Source organism: Vigna umbellata, chromosome 11, assembly GCF_029865625.1.
Source record: "Vigna umbellata cultivar VRB3 chromosome 11, Vumbellata_1.0, whole genome shotgun sequence".
Lineage (NCBI taxonomy): Eukaryota > Viridiplantae > Streptophyta > Magnoliopsida > Fabales > Fabaceae > Vigna > Vigna umbellata.
Genome location: NC_142175.1, coordinates 25093787 through 25111986, shown reverse-complemented (window position 1 = coordinate 25111986; position 18200 = coordinate 25093787). Strand labels below are relative to the sequence as shown.

Genomic DNA, 18200 nt, shown 5'->3' with positions numbered 1-18200 from the left:
TTTTTTCTCATTGTCACCATAATTATTCTTATCCTCATCATTATCCTTAGGATTATCATCACTATTCTCATTATTATTAGTATTATCTCATTATTATATTAGTTTCTCATGAGGAGAATTTTCAATTGAGTCCGATTTATTATGTGATCAAATTTTCTATATGTTTTTAAATTGAATGTTATTTAAGTTTTGGTTAATTAGATAATGTAGTTGTTATATTGTTTCACTATTTTGGTTCTTTATATTTATCATTATAACCACCATTATTATTGCCTCCAATCTTGCAACATATTTGTGTTTTAAGTATGATATACATCAAATATTAAATGTTTATCAAAATCTTATTATATGGTGTTATCTTCTCATGACTATCAAACTAACTCTTATATTTGATTATCATCTAGCACAATACGAGAAACTATTGGGTCATGTACAAAAGAACCAACCAATGGCCTAGACCCGTGAAATAACAAATTAAAAAATATATTCAGTTTAATATCTATGCATTTTTCCACTCGGACATAAAGGTAAAACCAAAAAAGACGTGCATCACATAATTGGATGTGCAATGGTAATAATAAACCAAAAAACACTATTTCATCGCTTCCAAAATCTCCAATCCACGTTCCCCATTGGGCACCAGCTAATTAGGATGGCAATAAAGTACAAAAATAAACCTACAAACATAAATCTACAAACATGAAGGAATTCCCCAATACCCAACACTAGCTTTTACATTTCCTTTGCATTCAACCTAATATTACTTCCTCCAACAGCATGCGGTGGTCAGTCTCCCATAACCCATTAGGTCAAAATCCTAAATCTCCTCCTTCAGTGTTTCCTCTGCAAAGAAGCCAAAATTGTTAGTTCTCTGTAACAGTACAATGCAATCACGTCGGTTGATAATGCATACACTAAAAAGTCCTTTTTCAAATTAAAAGCCAAGCATAAGGGAAGGGAAAGTGTGTATCTGTTGATGGATAAAACTCAAATTTTCGAATACATACAAAATTTGTGTTGGTGGTGAGCAAATTTCCTCAAGGGGCATTTTTAACTTTATTTCGTATTGTGCGGGTATCATAGTATCACTTTTATTACTGTGTTCAGCACACAGCTCAGAACTATCAGTAAACAACTGTACATATAGTATAACTCTCCATGACCAAAAATTGGTTCGAAAATTACAAAACTAGTCGACAAATAACCAACTCTACACGCTTACTCCAGAGGAATAAGACATTAGTTTATTTAAATAATTTTTTATTACACACAGTGGATATTAGAGCAATCATTAAATAATTTGGTTGGTCATATGCAATGCAGATCCAACAATACATAAACCACATCCACATAATTCGACTTAAACAAAATTTCGTATATGAAGTTCAAAAAATTAGTCTACAATTTTCACATAATAATTTCAAAGAATAAAATGTCATACCTTTCGCTTGTGTACTCGGCTCTTTCTGCTGCTACCTTTACCAGATCCCATTACTTGCTCTTCAGTTCTATCTTCAAAGAGTAATGTTTTGATTTCATCATAGAAACTTTCTGTTAGACCTTGCAACCTGAAATAGAAAAAGCACAAAAGCTAAGAGAGAAAAAAATGTATTTAAACAAAAATACTATCACACATTTAATTCTTTTTACTTGTTAGGAATGGAGAAACAAAAGGAAAACATTCCAAACACTTCCCATACCCATTTCTTGATTTCTTCAAGTATTTTTCTCGCTTCCTCTCCTGTTTCGTAAGAGGAACACGAGTGAACATCTCCTCCTCTTGCTGAGCGCGTTTCTCCATCTTGGAGACAAATCTATCAATTTCTTTGCTAGCTCCCTCAAAATCCCTCACCTGAGTAGAGTAGTGAGCAGCCAAAACAAACCATTACGTAAAATCATTAAATGCAAGTTCGGATAATAGTTCAAAAAATATTCTTAGGAGTTAAAAGTACTTTCGAGAAGGATGCTCTCTTTGTACATTTGAGTCTGAAAATACTTTTGAAAGGAGTTTAACTGAAACCCAAGCATACTATAAGTCATAATGATTCAGCACTAAAAATAACTTTACCTCTTCAGGTCTTTCCTCCATATCATTCATCAATGTCCTGATATAATCACTCTGCTTAGCTTGTTTCAGAATTTCTTTTTCTCTTCGCAAGGCATTTCTTTCATGCTTAGAAGGTTTTTCTAGATCCATAGAAGTAGGGGCAAACTTTACAGGTTGATATGTATCATGTCCATCCTACATCATATAATAAAAGTTAGATAGACCAGGAAAATACCCTTTTCAAGATATTACCACCCTGCGTACACCAAATTTTACACCATTTATAATATCACATATACACTGACTGACCTGCAAGGTTAAGTCTACTTTGCTAAGTAGCATGTCAGGATTGGGACGATACTTTGATGCATCCTCACTCTTATTGGACGCATCTGGCTCCGTACTTTGAATATCACTTTTGGCTGCATTTTCACCAGCCTGCACTAGTTTCTGGATTTGGAATTGTTGTTTTCAGTCAATTGGCCGAATCTGCAATGGAAACCAGGAAGTCAAATGTTTAACACATAATACAATGTAAATATACACATGGAAGCCCTTGAAGATCAATGCACAGAAGGATAAAACTATACCTTTTCCAAAAACAATCTTATCTCTACAACACTTCGAACAACAGGGTGATCTTCTATTGATAACCCTTTAGCCTTCCGCAATAAATAATAAACAAGGGATTGACAATAATTCAAAAGCAGCAAATTCTTAGCCTCAAGGTAGCTAAATCCATCTGCTGTAGGATACTGACCTTCTTTCATCTGGTATAAGAAACATCGAGAGACACAATAATAACAATAATCATATCACTCATTGATATCAGGGTATATTTAGCTATAACAGAAAACTTATAGAATCCCAAAAAGGCCCAAATTGCGAAACTTCATGTCCAAACAACACAAAAACTTCTTTTAAATCTTAATATTATATGAATTTGAAATGACGTTAACGGAGTCCTTAAAAAAAATTACTTGAATTGAAAAAAGGGCCACTCACTTTGGCAGTTAAAGATTGAACTTTAAGCCTCACAGTATCAAGCCCTTCCTTCATCTCTTTCAACAACGCCGCAAGTTTAGGCGATTCTCTGCGAAAAACGACACGATTTTTAAAAGATAAATGCTCCAATTTATTACTTGCGTATCAGAAAATTTGAAGCAAACACAAATTGATGTACGTTCAAGGAAGAGGAACAATTCAAAAAAACCTACTCTTCCTTGATAACGTCCTCATCTAAATGCTTCGCACTGTTTTCCATGACTTGAGATGATTTTCTATAATCTTCAATCCTGAACCTTCTTTTTGTAGGAATGTGAGTGATTGAAATTTGATAGAAACAGAAATTAAATTATTGATGAAGAAAGGTTAAGGGGAAAAATGAACAGAGAGGGAGGGAGAAAGATTCAACGACCAAAGACAGAGAGAAGGTGACGGCTTCTTGGCGGTGGATGGTATTGAGAGTGAGATACTGTGGCGGAGGAAGGGATTTGCGAAACTGAGAACGGGACAAGATGGGTGCCCAAAGAAACCTTTTTTTCTTAAAAGAACAATATTTTACTATTTGTACCCTTGCTGTATTTAGTAATACTTTCGCTTTACTTTATTTTTTCAAATAAAATATAAAATATATAGTTAACGAAAATATATTTGGACCAAATATATTTTCGTTAGCTATATATTTTATAATTTATTTGAAAAAATAAAGTAAAGCGAAAGTATTACTAAATACAGCAAGGGTGCAAATAGTAAAATATGGTTCTTTTAAGAAAAAAAGTTTTCTTTTGGCACCCATCTTGTCCCGTTCTCAGTTTCGCAAATCCCTTCCTCCGCCGCAGTATCTCACTCTCCATCCACCGCCAAGAAGTCGTCACCTTCTCTCTATCTTTGATCGTTGAATCTTTCTCGCTCCCTCTCTGTTCATTTTTCCCCTTAACCTTTCTTCATCAATAATTTAATTTCTGTTTCTTTCAAATTTTAATCACTCACATTCCTACAAAAAGAAGGTTCAGGATTGGAGATTATAGAAAATCATCTCAAGTCATGGAAAACAGTGTCGTTTTTCGCATAGAATCGCCTAAACTTGCAGCGTTGTTGTTTGGACATGAAGTTTCGCAATTTGGGCCTTTTTGGGGATTCTATAAGTTTTCTGTTATAGCTAAATATACCCTGATATCAATGAATGATATGATTATTATTATTATTGTGTCTTTCGATGTTTCTTATACCAGGTGAAAAAAGGTCAGTATCCTACAGGAGATCCAGCAACTGACAGGGACCATCGACTGCCCCCACAGATCACCACCAGGCTTTCCAGTGTGCTTTGTCCTCACTCGCACACTTTCTGGGAAAACTTCCCAGAACTCCCGGCTAAGCACGCTTAACCATGGAGTTTTTATGAGTTAGGCTACCGAAAAGCAAATGCATTTTTGTGATATGAGTAGTCAAATAAATTCCTTTAAGCTATCCTTCAACTGTATAGTCTCATACCTACACAATCTCCAGATCCCTCTCATTCCGGCGTATGTTCGATTCATCCATGTGTCCCTTCCACTGGAAGCCTGCCAGGAGCCGCTCCTTGTCTGTGCCCCCTGCACCATGCCTCTTGCACCGGCGTCACTCCCTGCCCTCGTCAGTGCCCGGGTGTCACATGCCCACCAACTTTCGAATGGTTCGTCCTCGAACCACACTGTACTGGGAGAGGCTAGGCTCTGATACCATCTAATCCCAAACTGAAGTGTTTAGCTTGATTCGTTCCCAACAACTCCACCGTATCTTGTAGACTTGTGTCTTCCTTTTGTCCCACTTTGATCTCTTCCAAGAAATCATTTGTGATCTTTAAATGACAACACCAAAGGTGATCTTGGCTCAGCTGCAATCTCAAGTTCATATCTCTGAACTTCAATTCAAACTCCTTCACCATCAAAGTTGACATATGCATTCGCTTCCTACTCAAAGCATCGGCTACAACATTTGCCTTCCCTGGATGGTACTATAACTCAAAATCAAAGTCCTTCAAGTACTCCATCTACCTTCTCTGCCTCATGTTCAACTCCTTCTGATCGAAGAGATACTTCAAACTCTTCAGGTCTTTCATCCATATCATTCATCAATGTCCTGATATAATCACTCTGCTTAGCTTGTTTCAGAATTTCTTTTTCTCTTCGCAAGGCATTTCTTTCATGCTTAGAAGGTTTTTCTAGATCCATAGAAGTAGGGGCAAACTTTACAGGTTGATATGTATCATGTCCATCCTACATCATATAATAAAAGTTAGATAGACTAGGAAAATACCCTTTTCAAGATATTACCACCCTGCGTACACCAAATTTTACACCATTTATAATATCACATATACACTGACTGACCTGCAAGGTTAAGTCTACTTTGCTAACTAGCATGTCAGGATTGGGACGATACTTTGATGCATCCTCACTCTTATTGGACGCATCTGGCTCCGTACTTTGAATATCACTTTTGGCTGCATTTTCACCAGCCTGCACTAGTTTCTGGATTTGGTATTGTTGTTTTCTGTCAATTGGCCGAATCTGCAATGGAAACCAGGAAGTCAAATGTTTAACACATAATACAATGTAAATATACACATGGAAGCCCTTGAAGATCAACACACAGAAGGATAAAACTATACCTTTTCCAAAAACAATCTTATCTCTACAACACTTCGAACAATATGGTGATCTTCTATTGATAACCCTTTAGCCTTCCGCAATAAATAATAAACAAGGGATTGACAATAATTCAAAAGCAGCAAATTCTTAGCCTCAAGGTAGCTAAATCCATCTGCTGTAGGATACTGACCTTCTTTCACCTGGTATAAGAAACATCGAGAGACACAATAATAATAATAATAATCATATCATTCATTGATATGAGGGTATATTTAGCTATAACAAGAAAACTTATAGAATCCCCAAAAAGGCCCAAATTGCGAAACTTCATGTCCAAACAACACAAAAACTTCTTTTAAATCTTATATTATATGAATTTGAAATGACGTTAACGGAGTCCTTAAAAAAAATTACTTGAATTGAAAAAAGAGCCACTCACTTTGGCAGTTAAAGATTGAACTTTAAGCCTCACAGTATCGAGCTCTTCCTTCATCTCTTTCAACAACGCCGCAAGTTTAGGCGATTCTCTGCAAAAAAACGACAAGATTTTTAAAAGATAAAGGCTCCAATTTATTACTTTCGTATCAGAAAATTTGAAGCAAACACAAATTGATGCACGTTCAAGGAAGAGGAACAATTCAAAAAAACCTACTCTTCCTTGATAACGTCATCCTCTAAATGCTTCGCACTGTTTTCCATGACTTGAAGTGATTTTAGTCGGTGATAAAGGATCTAATCGGTGGAGAATGGTCGTGAAGCAGAGACGAATATGTGGTTCGGTGGATCTGGCAGACGTGAGGAGTTTGAGATTCTGAGGTGAAGAATCTCATGAGAAAAATGACTCGGAGGCTTCGTTCATGAGGAAATTGTGAGAGCGAGATATGAGGTTTGTGGTTCGCATGTGAGGAAAGGCGAGAATGAAGCGTGGCTGATAAGGTTGATGACGCGACGAGAAGAGATGTGTCTGCGAGGAGAGCTGACGATGATTTTCTATAATCTCCAATACTGAACCTTCTTTTTGTAGGAATGTGAGTGATTAAAATTTGATAGAAACAGAAATTAAATTATTGATGAAGAAAGGTTAAGGGGAAAAATGAACGGATAAAGAAAGGTTAAGGGGAAAAATGAACGGAGAGGGAGCGAGAAAGATTCAACGACCAAAGACAGAGAGAAGGTGACACCTTCTTGGCGGTGGATGGTATTGAGAGTGAGATACTGCGGCGGCGGAGGAAGAGATTTGCGAAAATGAGAACGGGCCAAGATGGGTGTCCCAAAGAAACCTTTTTTTTCTTAAAAGAACAATATTTTACTATTTGCACCCTTACTATATTTAATAATACTTTCGCTTTACTTTATTTTTTCAAATAAATTATAAAATATATAGCTTACGAAAATATATTTGGTTTAATAAATCAGTTCAAATAGTCCATGAATAGAATAAATCAAGTTTAAAAAAACAGTAACTTAAGTTGAAGTGAATCAATTCCTATCAAATCTCTTTAAAAGTGATAATTATAATTTTTTAAATTGCAAAATTAATATTATTTTATCAACAGAATATACATACCAATGCTTATATCTCAACTTGCATTGTGTCACGCTTCATTTATTAAGGTGCTGAGTCACCACTGTGCTTTCATTAATGCATCCACGCCCCACGTGCAATGCCATTAATGTGCACTCAAATTCTCTGAATCCCTCTGACAAGTGTCAATTCAGAAGGTTCTGAATGCAGTAGTGGAAGCCAGGTGTCAGCGCAAGAGTTAACGTCCGTTTGACTAGGGGAAGAGAATTAATTTTTCTGAAACACTTTTCCTTCTCTGCGCACACCTTCATCTTCCTCAGAAATTCAAACCTCCATTTTCTCCTCCTTCTCTCTAGAACTCTCTCCTTCTCTCTTCTGCCACTCATCACCCTTTACTCCGTTCACGTTTCAGCACCGTGAGAAGCGTCCCTGCACCGTGAGCTTTCCATCAAACCGATTGGTTTTGGATTCTGAAACGGGTAAGTTTCACGTCCTCAACCACTCTTCATTTTCAACATGCAAGCCTCGTTTTAATCTGCATGCACCTTCTCTGAACCATTATTTGGTTTTCTGTAATTTTAGTTTAAGGAATTTTGGGTTGAATCGTAAAGGGTAGAAGAGGGTGTACTGGGATCTGATTTTCTGGAGAACGAACGCACATTACTGAATCCGGGTAAGGGAAGCTTATTAGATTTAATTCATGTGATCTCTGTACTGCATGTGCGTGTGTGAAGTTTGAAAATATGATAATGATTCTGAGATGATATATGAAAAGTGATGCATGTATGTACTGAGAATTTTATGCTTGTGTATATGAATGATCTGTAAAGTTGTATGTTGTATGATCTTGGTATTGGATGATTGGATATGATTTTTAATTCAAAGCTTGAGGAGTATAAGATATGTTATGATATGATTAAATGAATGTAAATATACTGGAAAATATGGTTACTGTATGTGGAATGTAAATATGAAAAGCCTATGAAAATGAACGTTCGTATCGATACGGTCATTGACCGTTCGGTAGTCTTGGTAAATTCCTTGAAGTAGTCGAACTCTTTCATTTGGAAAGGATTTCCCTTGACAACGAACGCCCTCTTATATAGCATTACGTGTGAGCATTTGGCCAGACGTACCCTTCATGAGTGTTACGTGAGATTGAGAAGCTTGATAACATCCCTCTTGAACACTTAGTCAAATTGTAATACATAAATTTCAAGTATCTTACCTTATATAAAGCCCAAACTTCTTAAATTTTGAATCAGTGAAAAGTCTTGACCTAAAAGCGTACGTTCCTAAGTGGCGCTCGGTCTTAGACCGAACGCTCGTCCTAAAAATGTACATGATAATTAACGCTCGGTCTTATACCGAACGTTCGTCCCAATGCGTATGTGAAAAAGGACGCTCGGTCATATACCGAACGTTCGTTCCTTCTTTAAATTATCAGCGAACGGTAATAGCGTTCGTCCGGAATTGAAATAGCGTTCGTCCATAAATCTAAACAGCGTTGTCCAATAGTTCTATTGACGCTCGTCCAAGTCCTCAGTGACGTTCGTCCAAAATTCACTAAAAGCTTATTTTCAGCGCTCGGTCCTTGACTGGCAGTTTGTCTCTTGAATTAATTCTTGTCCAGTTTATTTATCTAAACAAATTGTGATATGTCTATCCATTGGATTCGTTCCAGAATTTTTGAATTTAAATTATTCTAAGTAAATTACAGATCATTCTAGATTCAGTTCATCTAACTGATTCAAGTTCGTGAACGAGCCTTTCTTGGTATTGTATTAACGTTCGTCCTCTATTATAAAGAGAGCTGGACGTTCGTTCTTTTATGAAAGTGAAACTAAGAATGAAAGTGTGAATAAGATGAAAGATTAAGATGTGCGAATGCCATGAGAAATGAAATTGTGATTATGGAATTTGAACGAGCGTTCCAGGGAGGAACGACTCTTGGTTGGAAATTGAGATTGGTAAAGTATGAATGTGGTAAGCTTAGCTGGCGGTTCATCCTGATATTCCGTGAGTGCTCGTTCTCAAGTAGAGAGGAGCATGTCATGTGTGGGAATGGCAGGAGGTCTTAGTCCATAACTGTAACTTGGACAGAACGGACTAACCTCAGGTGGCAGCTGACGCGTATTCCAGCTCTTCCACCTGGGTGCACGGACGTCGTAGCTACACAGAATTCATACAAGTCCGGACGGTCGGTCTAGTATCAGGATTTTGATTAAGTTAATGCTTGAATGAGATGTATGGGTTGTGACTTATTTGATTGTGTATTTGATATGTATGAAAAGTATGTTGGATCTGAATTAAATTAAGTAAGCTTACCCTTGCACTTCCTTTGTGTTGTCTGTCTATGTATATCCGTCTTGTCAAATGCAATGATCATCCGTGTGGATGTGAGCAGATGGAGATGCTTCTCTGGAGCAAGCGCTTGAAGAGGAAGTTATTGCTGAAGATAACTTAGTTGAAGTTGAAGTGAAGGCCGAACCGTAAAGGCGTTCGGTTTAGTGTAGTTAGAATAGCGAGCGGCTGTGAGCGAGCGCTCTTTTGTTAGTTGTAAATATTTGATCGTTTCAGTCATGTTTTGTAAACCGTTCGTTCTATTTCTTTTGTAAACGCTCGTCAATTGTTATATGAAAGGTCGTTCGGCCATTTTTGTATCTTCTGTTTCCTTTTATATTAAAACTGTTTTGCCACATTGATTAATGTGATCATTCTAAGTATATAGTTGATGACTGTATAATTTTGGGATGTTACATTATTGGTATCAGAGCAGTTTTGTTCTTCTAAGGACACTGTAGGTTATGAGTGCACTATGTTTTTGCTGTGTGCTTATTGCTTGTTTAACGAGTTATTGTTTTAACTCTTGAACATTATTAACGATCGTTTTTCTCTGATCCAGAGAACTAATGGCGCCTAGACTCCCTCCTCCTCCGCAACCGAGTGAGCCTGATACGTCCAACAACACCAGGTTATTGGAAACAGTGGTGGAACGACTGCATCAACAAAACACCACTTTAATGGAGCAGAATGCTGTTCTGATGCAGCAGAATCAGAGCGCCATGCAAAGTTTAGAGGCTGCTCGCGCTAATTCTGAGGAAACTCAGAGACAATTGATGGAACTCATCTCTGCCACCAGAGGCACGCCAGGAGCGTCCTCTTCCAATGCTGTTCACCATACAGAGTGGAGTTTGGAGAGCTTTCTTCAACACCACCCGGCCAAATTTAATGGAAAATGTCTACCGGACGAGGCAGACCAGTGGCTACGGGACATGGAGAGAATTTATAATGCTAAGAGGTGTCCAGATGATAATCGCTTAGCATTCACGGAGTACCTTCTGACGGGAGAAGCGAGTCACTGGTGGGCGAGCGTAAAAGCAATTCTGACGGACGCTCACAGCCCCATTAATTGGGAAGTGTTCAGAGCCAAATTTTACGAAGAATATTTCTCTGATAGCGTACGGTTTGCCAAAGAAGTGGAATTTCTTCAGCTGGTTCAGGGAGGAATGTCCGTTTCAGAGTATACAAATAAATTCAAACATCTGGTAAGGTTCAACACGATGGCCACTAGTGAAGAGTGGCAATGCAGGAAGTTCGAAAATGGGCTGAGGAGTGATTTGAAAGTACTAATTTCCAGCCTATGTATCCGTTCGTTCCCTGCAATGGTGGAGAGAGCGAAAGTATTAGAAAAGAATATGGCTGAGGCCGAACAGCATAAGAAGCAACAAATCTCCAGGGGACCGATTCTAGCAAGATCAAATGTGAATCGGAATAGAACTCCCTACGCTCGTCCAGGACAGTCAAGTGGATCGCAGACAATGGTAGTTGCTGGACAGTCGGGACAACAGGGGGCAGTAAGATGTTTTCAATGTGGAGGGCCCCATTACAAGTCAGCTTGCCCTCAACTGATAGGAGTGAAGTATTGCGCTCGCTGTAGAAGACACGGCCACTTAGAAAGCGAGTGTAATATGGGTGGACGTACAGTGATGAGACCACCCAATACTGGAAGAAATCAAGCAAGAGGTGGTGGGCGAGCCCAAGCTGTTGGGCGTGTATATGCGATTACTGGTGCAGAGGCAGCAAGTTCAGGTACACTTATTACCAGCACGTGCTTGTTGTATGGAATGAAATGTTGCGTGTTGTTTGACTCGGGGGCGACACACTCCTTCATCTCGAAGGCGTGCGTTGATAAGTTGGGGATAGTGGCGAGAGATATGCAGTTTGATTTGGTGGTGTCAACACCAGCAGCTGGTGAGGTTAGGACGTCTACCATGTGCGTTAGATGTCCTATTGAGGTAGAAGGGCGTAGATATAAGGTGAGCCTCATATGTTTGCCTCTCAAAGACTTAGAAGTAATTTTGGGAATGGATTGGCTGAATACCAATCGCATTCTCATAGATTGTGGAGCTAAGAAGTTGGTGTTTCCTGAAGAAGACGAGGAGTATTTGGGTGTGACGCTTAGCCAGTTAAAAGAAGATATCATGGAAGGCGCGAGTTGCTTTTTGATCATGACGAATGAAGACAGAGAGAGGGCGGGTAAAAGTTTTGAACGTTCGTCCAATAAGTACACTGAAGGACGAACGGTTGTGGACGAATTTCCGGACGTATTTCCGGATGAAGTGCCAGGACTCCCTCCTGTTCGTGAAGTAGAATTTACGATTGATTTAGTAACGACCGCAGCACCCATATCCGTCCAACCATATAGAATGGCACCAGCCGAACTGGTGGAACTCAAGATGCAAATTGAAGACTTAATGGACAAGAAATTCATTCGCCCAAGCGTGTCACCTTGGGGAGCGCCTGTATTATTGGTGAAGAAGAAGGATGGCAGCTCTCGGCTATGCATTGACTATCGTCAATTGAATAAGCTGACCATCAAAAATAAATACCCACTGCCTCGGATTGACGATCTACTGGATCAACTACATGGAGCGAGCGTCTTCTCAAAGATTGATCTAAGATCAGGCTATCACCAGATTCGGGTTAAGGAAGGAGACATTCAGAAGACGGCCTTTAGATCTCGGTATGGACACTATGAGTATGTGGTCATGCCGTTCGGTGTGACGAACGCTCCAGCAGTCTTCATGGACTACATGAACAGAATCTTCAGGCCGTATTTGGACAAGTTCGTGGTGGTATTTATTGATGATATTCTCATCTACTCCAAGAGCTGTGAAGAGCATGAGGAGCATTTAAGGGTGGTACTTGGGGTGTTGAGAGAAAAAGAGCTGTACGCTAAGTTGTCAAAATGTGAATTCTGGATGAAGGAAGTGCAATTTTTGGGTCATGTTGTATCCGCAGGTGGAATTTCAGTTGATCCGGCTAAGGTACGAGCAGTTTTGGAATGGGAGAGTCCACGCTCGGTCACGGAAGTGAGAAGTTTTGTGGGGCTCGCGGGCTACTATAGACGTTTCATTGAAGGATTTTCTAAGATAGTAGCACCGTTGACTCGTCTTACAAGGAAGGATCAACCGTTCGCATGGACTGATTTGTGTGAAGAGCGCTTCCAAGAGTTGAAGAATAAGTTGACGAACACTCCAGTTTTGGTGATTCCGGACACTGCCAAACCCTTTGAAGTCTACTGTGATGCGTCTCACCAGGGTTTGGGATGCGTCCTTATGCAAGAGAAGAAGGCAGTGGCGTACGCCTCTCGGCAATTGAAGATACATGAGAGGAATTATCCGACGCACGACCTGGAACTGGCAGCGGTCGTCTTCGCTTTGAAGATTTGGAGACACTACTTGTATGGATCCGTTTTCCAAGTCTTCAGCGATCACAAGAGCCTCAAGTACCTCTTCGATCAGAAGGAGTTAAACATGAGACAAAGGAGGTGGCTTGAGTTCTTGAAGGATTATGACTTCGAGTTGCTGTACCATCCTGGAAAAGCGAACGTTGTGGCGGACGCCTTAAGCAGGAAGACAGTGCATGTCTCGCTAATGATGGTGAAGGAGCTGCACTTAGTGGAGAGTTTTCGAGACCTAAGGTTGCAGTTCGAGTTGGAGCCGAATAGTATTAAATGCTGCACCTTGAGGATATCAAGTGATGTGTTCGACCGAATCTGGATGAAACAACGAGAGGATGAAGAATTGATGAAGATTTTAAGTGCGCTCGGTACGGATCAAGCTAAGCATTTCAACGCTGGAACGGACGGCATGTTACGTTACATGGGACGGACGTGCATTCCCAATGATGGCGAGCTGAAGAGGATTATCTTGGAGGAAGGACATCATAGTCGTCTCAGCATACACCCTGGTATGACTAAGATGTATCAAGACCTTCGACGTTCGTTCTGGTGGCCAGGAATGAAGAATGACATCGCTCGTTTTGTGGCATCTTGTCTGACCTGTCAGCGAGCGAAGGCGGAGCATCAGAGGCCGGGCGGCCTATTACAACCTTTGGAGATTCCTGAATGGAAGTGGGACAGCATTTCAATGGACTTCGTGACTCACTTGCCTCGTACGGTCAAGAATCACGATTCTATTTGGGTAATAGTGGATCGTCTAACAAAGAGTGCTCACTTCCTAGCGATCAACTTGAAGATGTCCATGACTAACCTGGCCAAGCTCTACATCAAAGAGATCGTTCGTCTGCATGGAGTGCCGTCCAGTATCATCTCTGACCGAGACACAAGATTCACCTCTCGGTTTTGGCAGTCGTTGCAAAGCGAACTGGGCAGCAAACTCCAAATGAGTTCAGCGTACCATCCTCAGACGGACGGTCAATCCGAGAGAACAATCCAGACGCTTGAAGATTTGTTAAGAACGTGCGTACTTGATCACATGGGCGTTTGGGATGAAATCCTGCCATTAGTGGAGTTCACCTACAACAACAGCTTCCAATCAAGCATTGGAATGGCTCCATTTGAGGCTCTTTACGGACGCAAATGCCGCACACCACTTTGCTGGTTTCAAGAAGGAGAAAACATATTGACTGGACCCGAGCTCGTTCAACAAACGACTGAAAAGGTGAAATTAATTCAAGAGAGGTTGAAGACGTCCAAAAGCAGGCAGAAGTCATACGCAGATAAGAGGAGACGACCCTTGGAGTTCGAAGCTGGCGATCATGTTTTCCTAAGGTTAAATCCAACTACGGGAGCAGGAAGAGCATTGCGTTCAAAGAAATTATCTCCTAAGTTCGTGGGGCCGTACCAGATCACAAGAAAGATTGGACCTGTTGCATACGAGCTAGCCCTACCTCCACAATTGTCCAACCTTCATCCAGTGTTTCACGTCTCGCAACTTCGAAAGTACGTAGCTGATCCCTCGCACATATTGGAACTGGAGGACGTTCGTCTTCACCAAGACCGAACGCTGGAGATGAAGCCGATTCGAATTGAAGACGAACGCACTAAGTTACATAAAGGGAAGGACGTTCGGTTGGTGAAGGTAGTGTGGGACGACAAAACTGGCGATTCTACTTGGGAAGTTAAGGATGCCATGAAGGACTTGTACCCTCATCTATTCCCTGGTAAGTCTTCAATTTTCGAGGACGAAAATTTTTGTAGATAGGGGGATTGTCACGCTTCATTTATTAAGGTGCTGAGTCACCACTGTGCTTTCATTAATGCATCCACGCCCCACGTGCAATGCCATTAATGTGCACTCAAATTCTCTGAATCCCTCTGACAAGTGTCAATTCAGAAGGTTCTGAATGCAGTAGTGGAAGCCAGGTGTCAGCGCAAGAGTTAACGTCCGTTTGACTAGGGGAAGAGAATTAATTTTTCTGAAACACTTTTCCTTCTCTGCGCACACCTTCATCTTCCTCAGAAATTCAAACCTCCATTTTCTCCTCCTTCTCTCTAGAACTCTCTCCTTCTCTCTTCTGCCACTCATCACCCTTTACTCCGTTCACGTTTCAGCACCGTGAGAAGCGTCCCTGCACCGTGAGCTTTCCATCAAACCGATTGGTTTTGGATTCTGAAACGGGTAAGTTTCACGTCCTCAACCACTCTTCATTTTCAACATGCAAGCCTCGTTTTAATCTGCATGCACCTTCTCTGAACCATTATTTGGTTTTCTGTAATTTTAGTTTAAGGAATTTTGGGTTGAATCGTAAAGGGTAGAAGAGGGTGTACTGGGATCTGATTTTCTGGAGAACGAACGCACATTACTGAATCCGGGTAAGGGAAGCTTATTAGATTTAATTCATGTGATCTCTGTACTGCATGTGCGTGTGTGAAGTTTGAAAATATGATAATGATTCTGAGATGATATATGAAAAGTGATGCATGTATGTACTGAGAATTTTATGCTTGTGTATATGAATGATCTGTAAAGTTGTATGTTGTATGATCTTGGTATTGGATGATTGGATATGATTTTTAATTCAAAGCTTGAGGAGTATAAGATATGTTATGATATGATTAAATGAATGTAAATATACTGGAAAATATGGTTACTGTATGTGGAATGTAAATATGAAAAGCCTATGAAAATGAACGTTCGTATCGATACGGTCATTGACCGTTCGGTAGTCTTGGTAAATTCCTTGAAGTAGTCGAACTCTTTCATTTGGAAAGGATTTCCCTTGACAACGAACGCCCTCTTATATAGCATTACGTGTGAGCATTTGGCCAGACGTACCCTTCATGAGTGTTACGTGAGATTGAGAAGCTTGATAACATCCCTCTTGAACACTTAGTCAAATTGTAATACATAAATTTCAAGTATCTTACCTTATATAAAGCCCAAACTTCTTAAATTTTGAATCAGTGAAAAGTCTTGACCTAAAAGCGTACGTTCCTAAGTGGCGCTCGGTCTTAGACCGAACGCTCGTCCTAAAAATGTACATGATAATTAACGCTCGGTCTTATACCGAACGTTCGTCCCAATGCGTATGTGAAAAAGGACGCTCGGTCATATACCGAACGTTCGTTCCTTCTTTAAATTATCAGCGAACGGTAATAGCGTTCGTCCGGAATTGAAATAGCGTTCGTCCATAAATCTAAACAGCGTTGTCCAATAGTTCTATTGACGCTCGTCCAAGTCCTCAGTGACGTTCGTCCAAAATTCACTAAAAGCTTATTTTCAGCGCTCGGTCCTTGACTGGCAGTTTGTCTCTTGAATTAATTCTTGTCCAGTTTATTTATCTAAACAAATTGTGATATGTCTATCCATTGGATTCGTTCCAGAATTTTTGAATTTAAATTATTCTAAGTAAATTACAGATCATTCTAGATTCAGTTCATCTAACTGATTCAAGTTCGTGAACGAGCCTTTCTTGGTATTGTATTAACGTTCGTCCTCTATTATAAAGAGAGCTGGACGTTCGTTCTTTTATGAAGTGAAACTAAGAATGAAAGTGTGAATAAGATGAAAGATTAAGATGTGCGAATGCCATGAGAAATGAAATTGTGATTATGGAATTTGAACGAGCGTTCCAGGGAGGAACGACTCTTGGTTGGAAATTGAGATTGGTAAAGTATGAATGTGGTAAGCTTAGCTGGCGGTTCATCCTGATATTCCGTGAGTGCTCGTTCTCAAGTAGAGAGGAGCATGTCATGTGTGGGAATGGCAGGAGGTCTTAGTCCATAACTGTAACTTGGACAGAACGGACTAACCTCAGGTGGCAGCTGACGCGTATTCCAGCTCTTCCACCTGGGTGCACGGACGTCGTAGCTACACAGAATTCATACAAGTCCGGACGGTCGGTCTAGTATCAGGATTTTGATTAAGTTAATGCTTGAATGAGATGTATGGGTTGTGACTTATTTGATTGTGTATTTGATATGTATGAAAAGTATGTTGGATCTGAATTAAATTAAGTAAGCTTACCCTTGCACTTCCTTTGTGTTGTCTGTCTATGTATATCCGTCTTGTCAAATGCAATGATCATCCGTGTGGATGTGAGCAGATGGAGATGCTTCTCTGGAGCAAGCGCTTGAAGAGGAAGTTATTGCTGAAGATAACTTAGTTGAAGTTGAAGTGAAGGCCGAACCGTAAAGGCGTTCGGTTTAGTGTAGTTAGAATAGCGAGCGGCTGTGAGCGAGCGCTCTTTTGTTAGTTGTAAATATTTGATCGTTTCAGTCATGTTTTGTAAACCGTTCGTTCTATTTCTTTTGTAAACGCTCGTCAATTGTTATATGAAAGGTCGTTCGGCCATTTTTGTATCTTCTGTTTCCTTTTATATTAAAACTGTTTTGCCACATTGATTAATGTGATCATTCTAAGTATATAGTTGATGACTGTATAATTTTGGGATGTTACATTATTGGTATCAGAGCAGTTTTGTTCTTCTAAGGACACTGTAGGTTATGAGTGCACTATGTTTTTTGCTGTGTGCTTATTGCTTGTTTAACGAGTTATTGTTTTAACTCTTGAACATTATTAACGATCGTTTTTCTCTGATCCAGAGAACTAATGGCGCCTAGACTCCCTCCTCCTCCGCAACCGAGTGAGCCTGATACGTCCAACAACACCAGGTTATTGGAAACAGTGGTGGAACGACTGCATCAACAAAACACCACTTTAATGGAGCAGAATGCTGTTCTGATGCAGCAGAATCAGAGCGCCATGCAAAGTTTAGAGGCTGCTCGCGCTAATTCTGAGGAAACTCAGAGACAATTGATGGAACTCATCTCTGCCACCAGAGGCACGCCAGGAGCGTCCTCTTCCAATGCTGTTCACCATACAGAGTGGAGTTTGGAGAGCTTTCTTCAACACCACCCGGCCAAATTTAATGGAAAATGTCTACCGGACGAGGCAGACCAGTGGAAGTAGGGGAGCGCCATCACAACCTAAGCCAGAAATTGAAGAGGAATACACATTATATTAAAACTTAAACACAAAAGAAAGTTAAACCAAGGTTCAAAATCATCTAAAGGGTACAAGACAAAAACTATATATAAATTTATTGATTTCTTACAATTATGAGTTTTAATTGTTTTATATAAAAATGTTAGAAATAACTAAACTCCAAGTAATCTAGTTATAGACGGGGTTAAATCATTGCTTATATATTATTCGGCCTTTTACCTGAAGGACCAAAAGCATCT

At 39.9% G+C, this 18200-nt stretch overlaps 2 protein-coding genes and 1 pseudogene across 3 annotated transcripts; 1 reads left to right on the top strand and 2 right to left on the bottom strand.

Annotated features, from left to right (window-relative positions):
• Positions 1-578: 578 nt before the first annotated feature.
• LOC148191316 (uncharacterized) lies at positions 579-3549 on the bottom strand (annotated as a pseudogene). The gene is made up of 8 exons (XR_015782868.1): positions 3265-3549; positions 3053-3140; positions 2638-2817; positions 2357-2536; positions 2069-2242; positions 1701-1852; positions 1442-1568; positions 579-843 (listed from the first exon to the last, which is right to left on the bottom strand). The product of XR_015782868.1 is annotated as an uncharacterized LOC148191316 (transcript).
• Positions 3550-4785: 1236 nt separating this feature from the next.
• On the bottom strand, positions 4786-6474 carry LOC148191315 (uncharacterized). Its single transcript, XM_088101659.1, has 5 exons — positions 6332-6474; positions 6119-6206; positions 5700-5879; positions 5419-5598; positions 4786-5304 (listed from the first exon to the last, which is right to left on the bottom strand). Exons 1-5 carry the CDS (start codon positions 6376-6378, stop codon positions 5056-5058), a joined length of 744 nt encoding a protein of 247 aa, XP_087957785.1. The 5' UTR covers positions 6379-6474; the 3' UTR covers positions 4786-5055.
• Positions 6475-10116: 3642 nt separating this feature from the next.
• LOC148191314 (uncharacterized) lies at positions 10117-13217 on the top strand. Its single transcript, XM_088101366.1, has 5 exons — positions 10117-11296; positions 11606-12009; positions 12076-12230; positions 12309-12534; positions 13122-13217. The coding sequence occupies exons 1-5, from the start codon at positions 10117-10119 to the stop codon at positions 13215-13217; spliced, it is 2061 nt and encodes a 686-aa protein (XP_087957492.1).
• The last annotated feature ends 4983 nt before the right edge of the window (positions 13218-18200 follow it).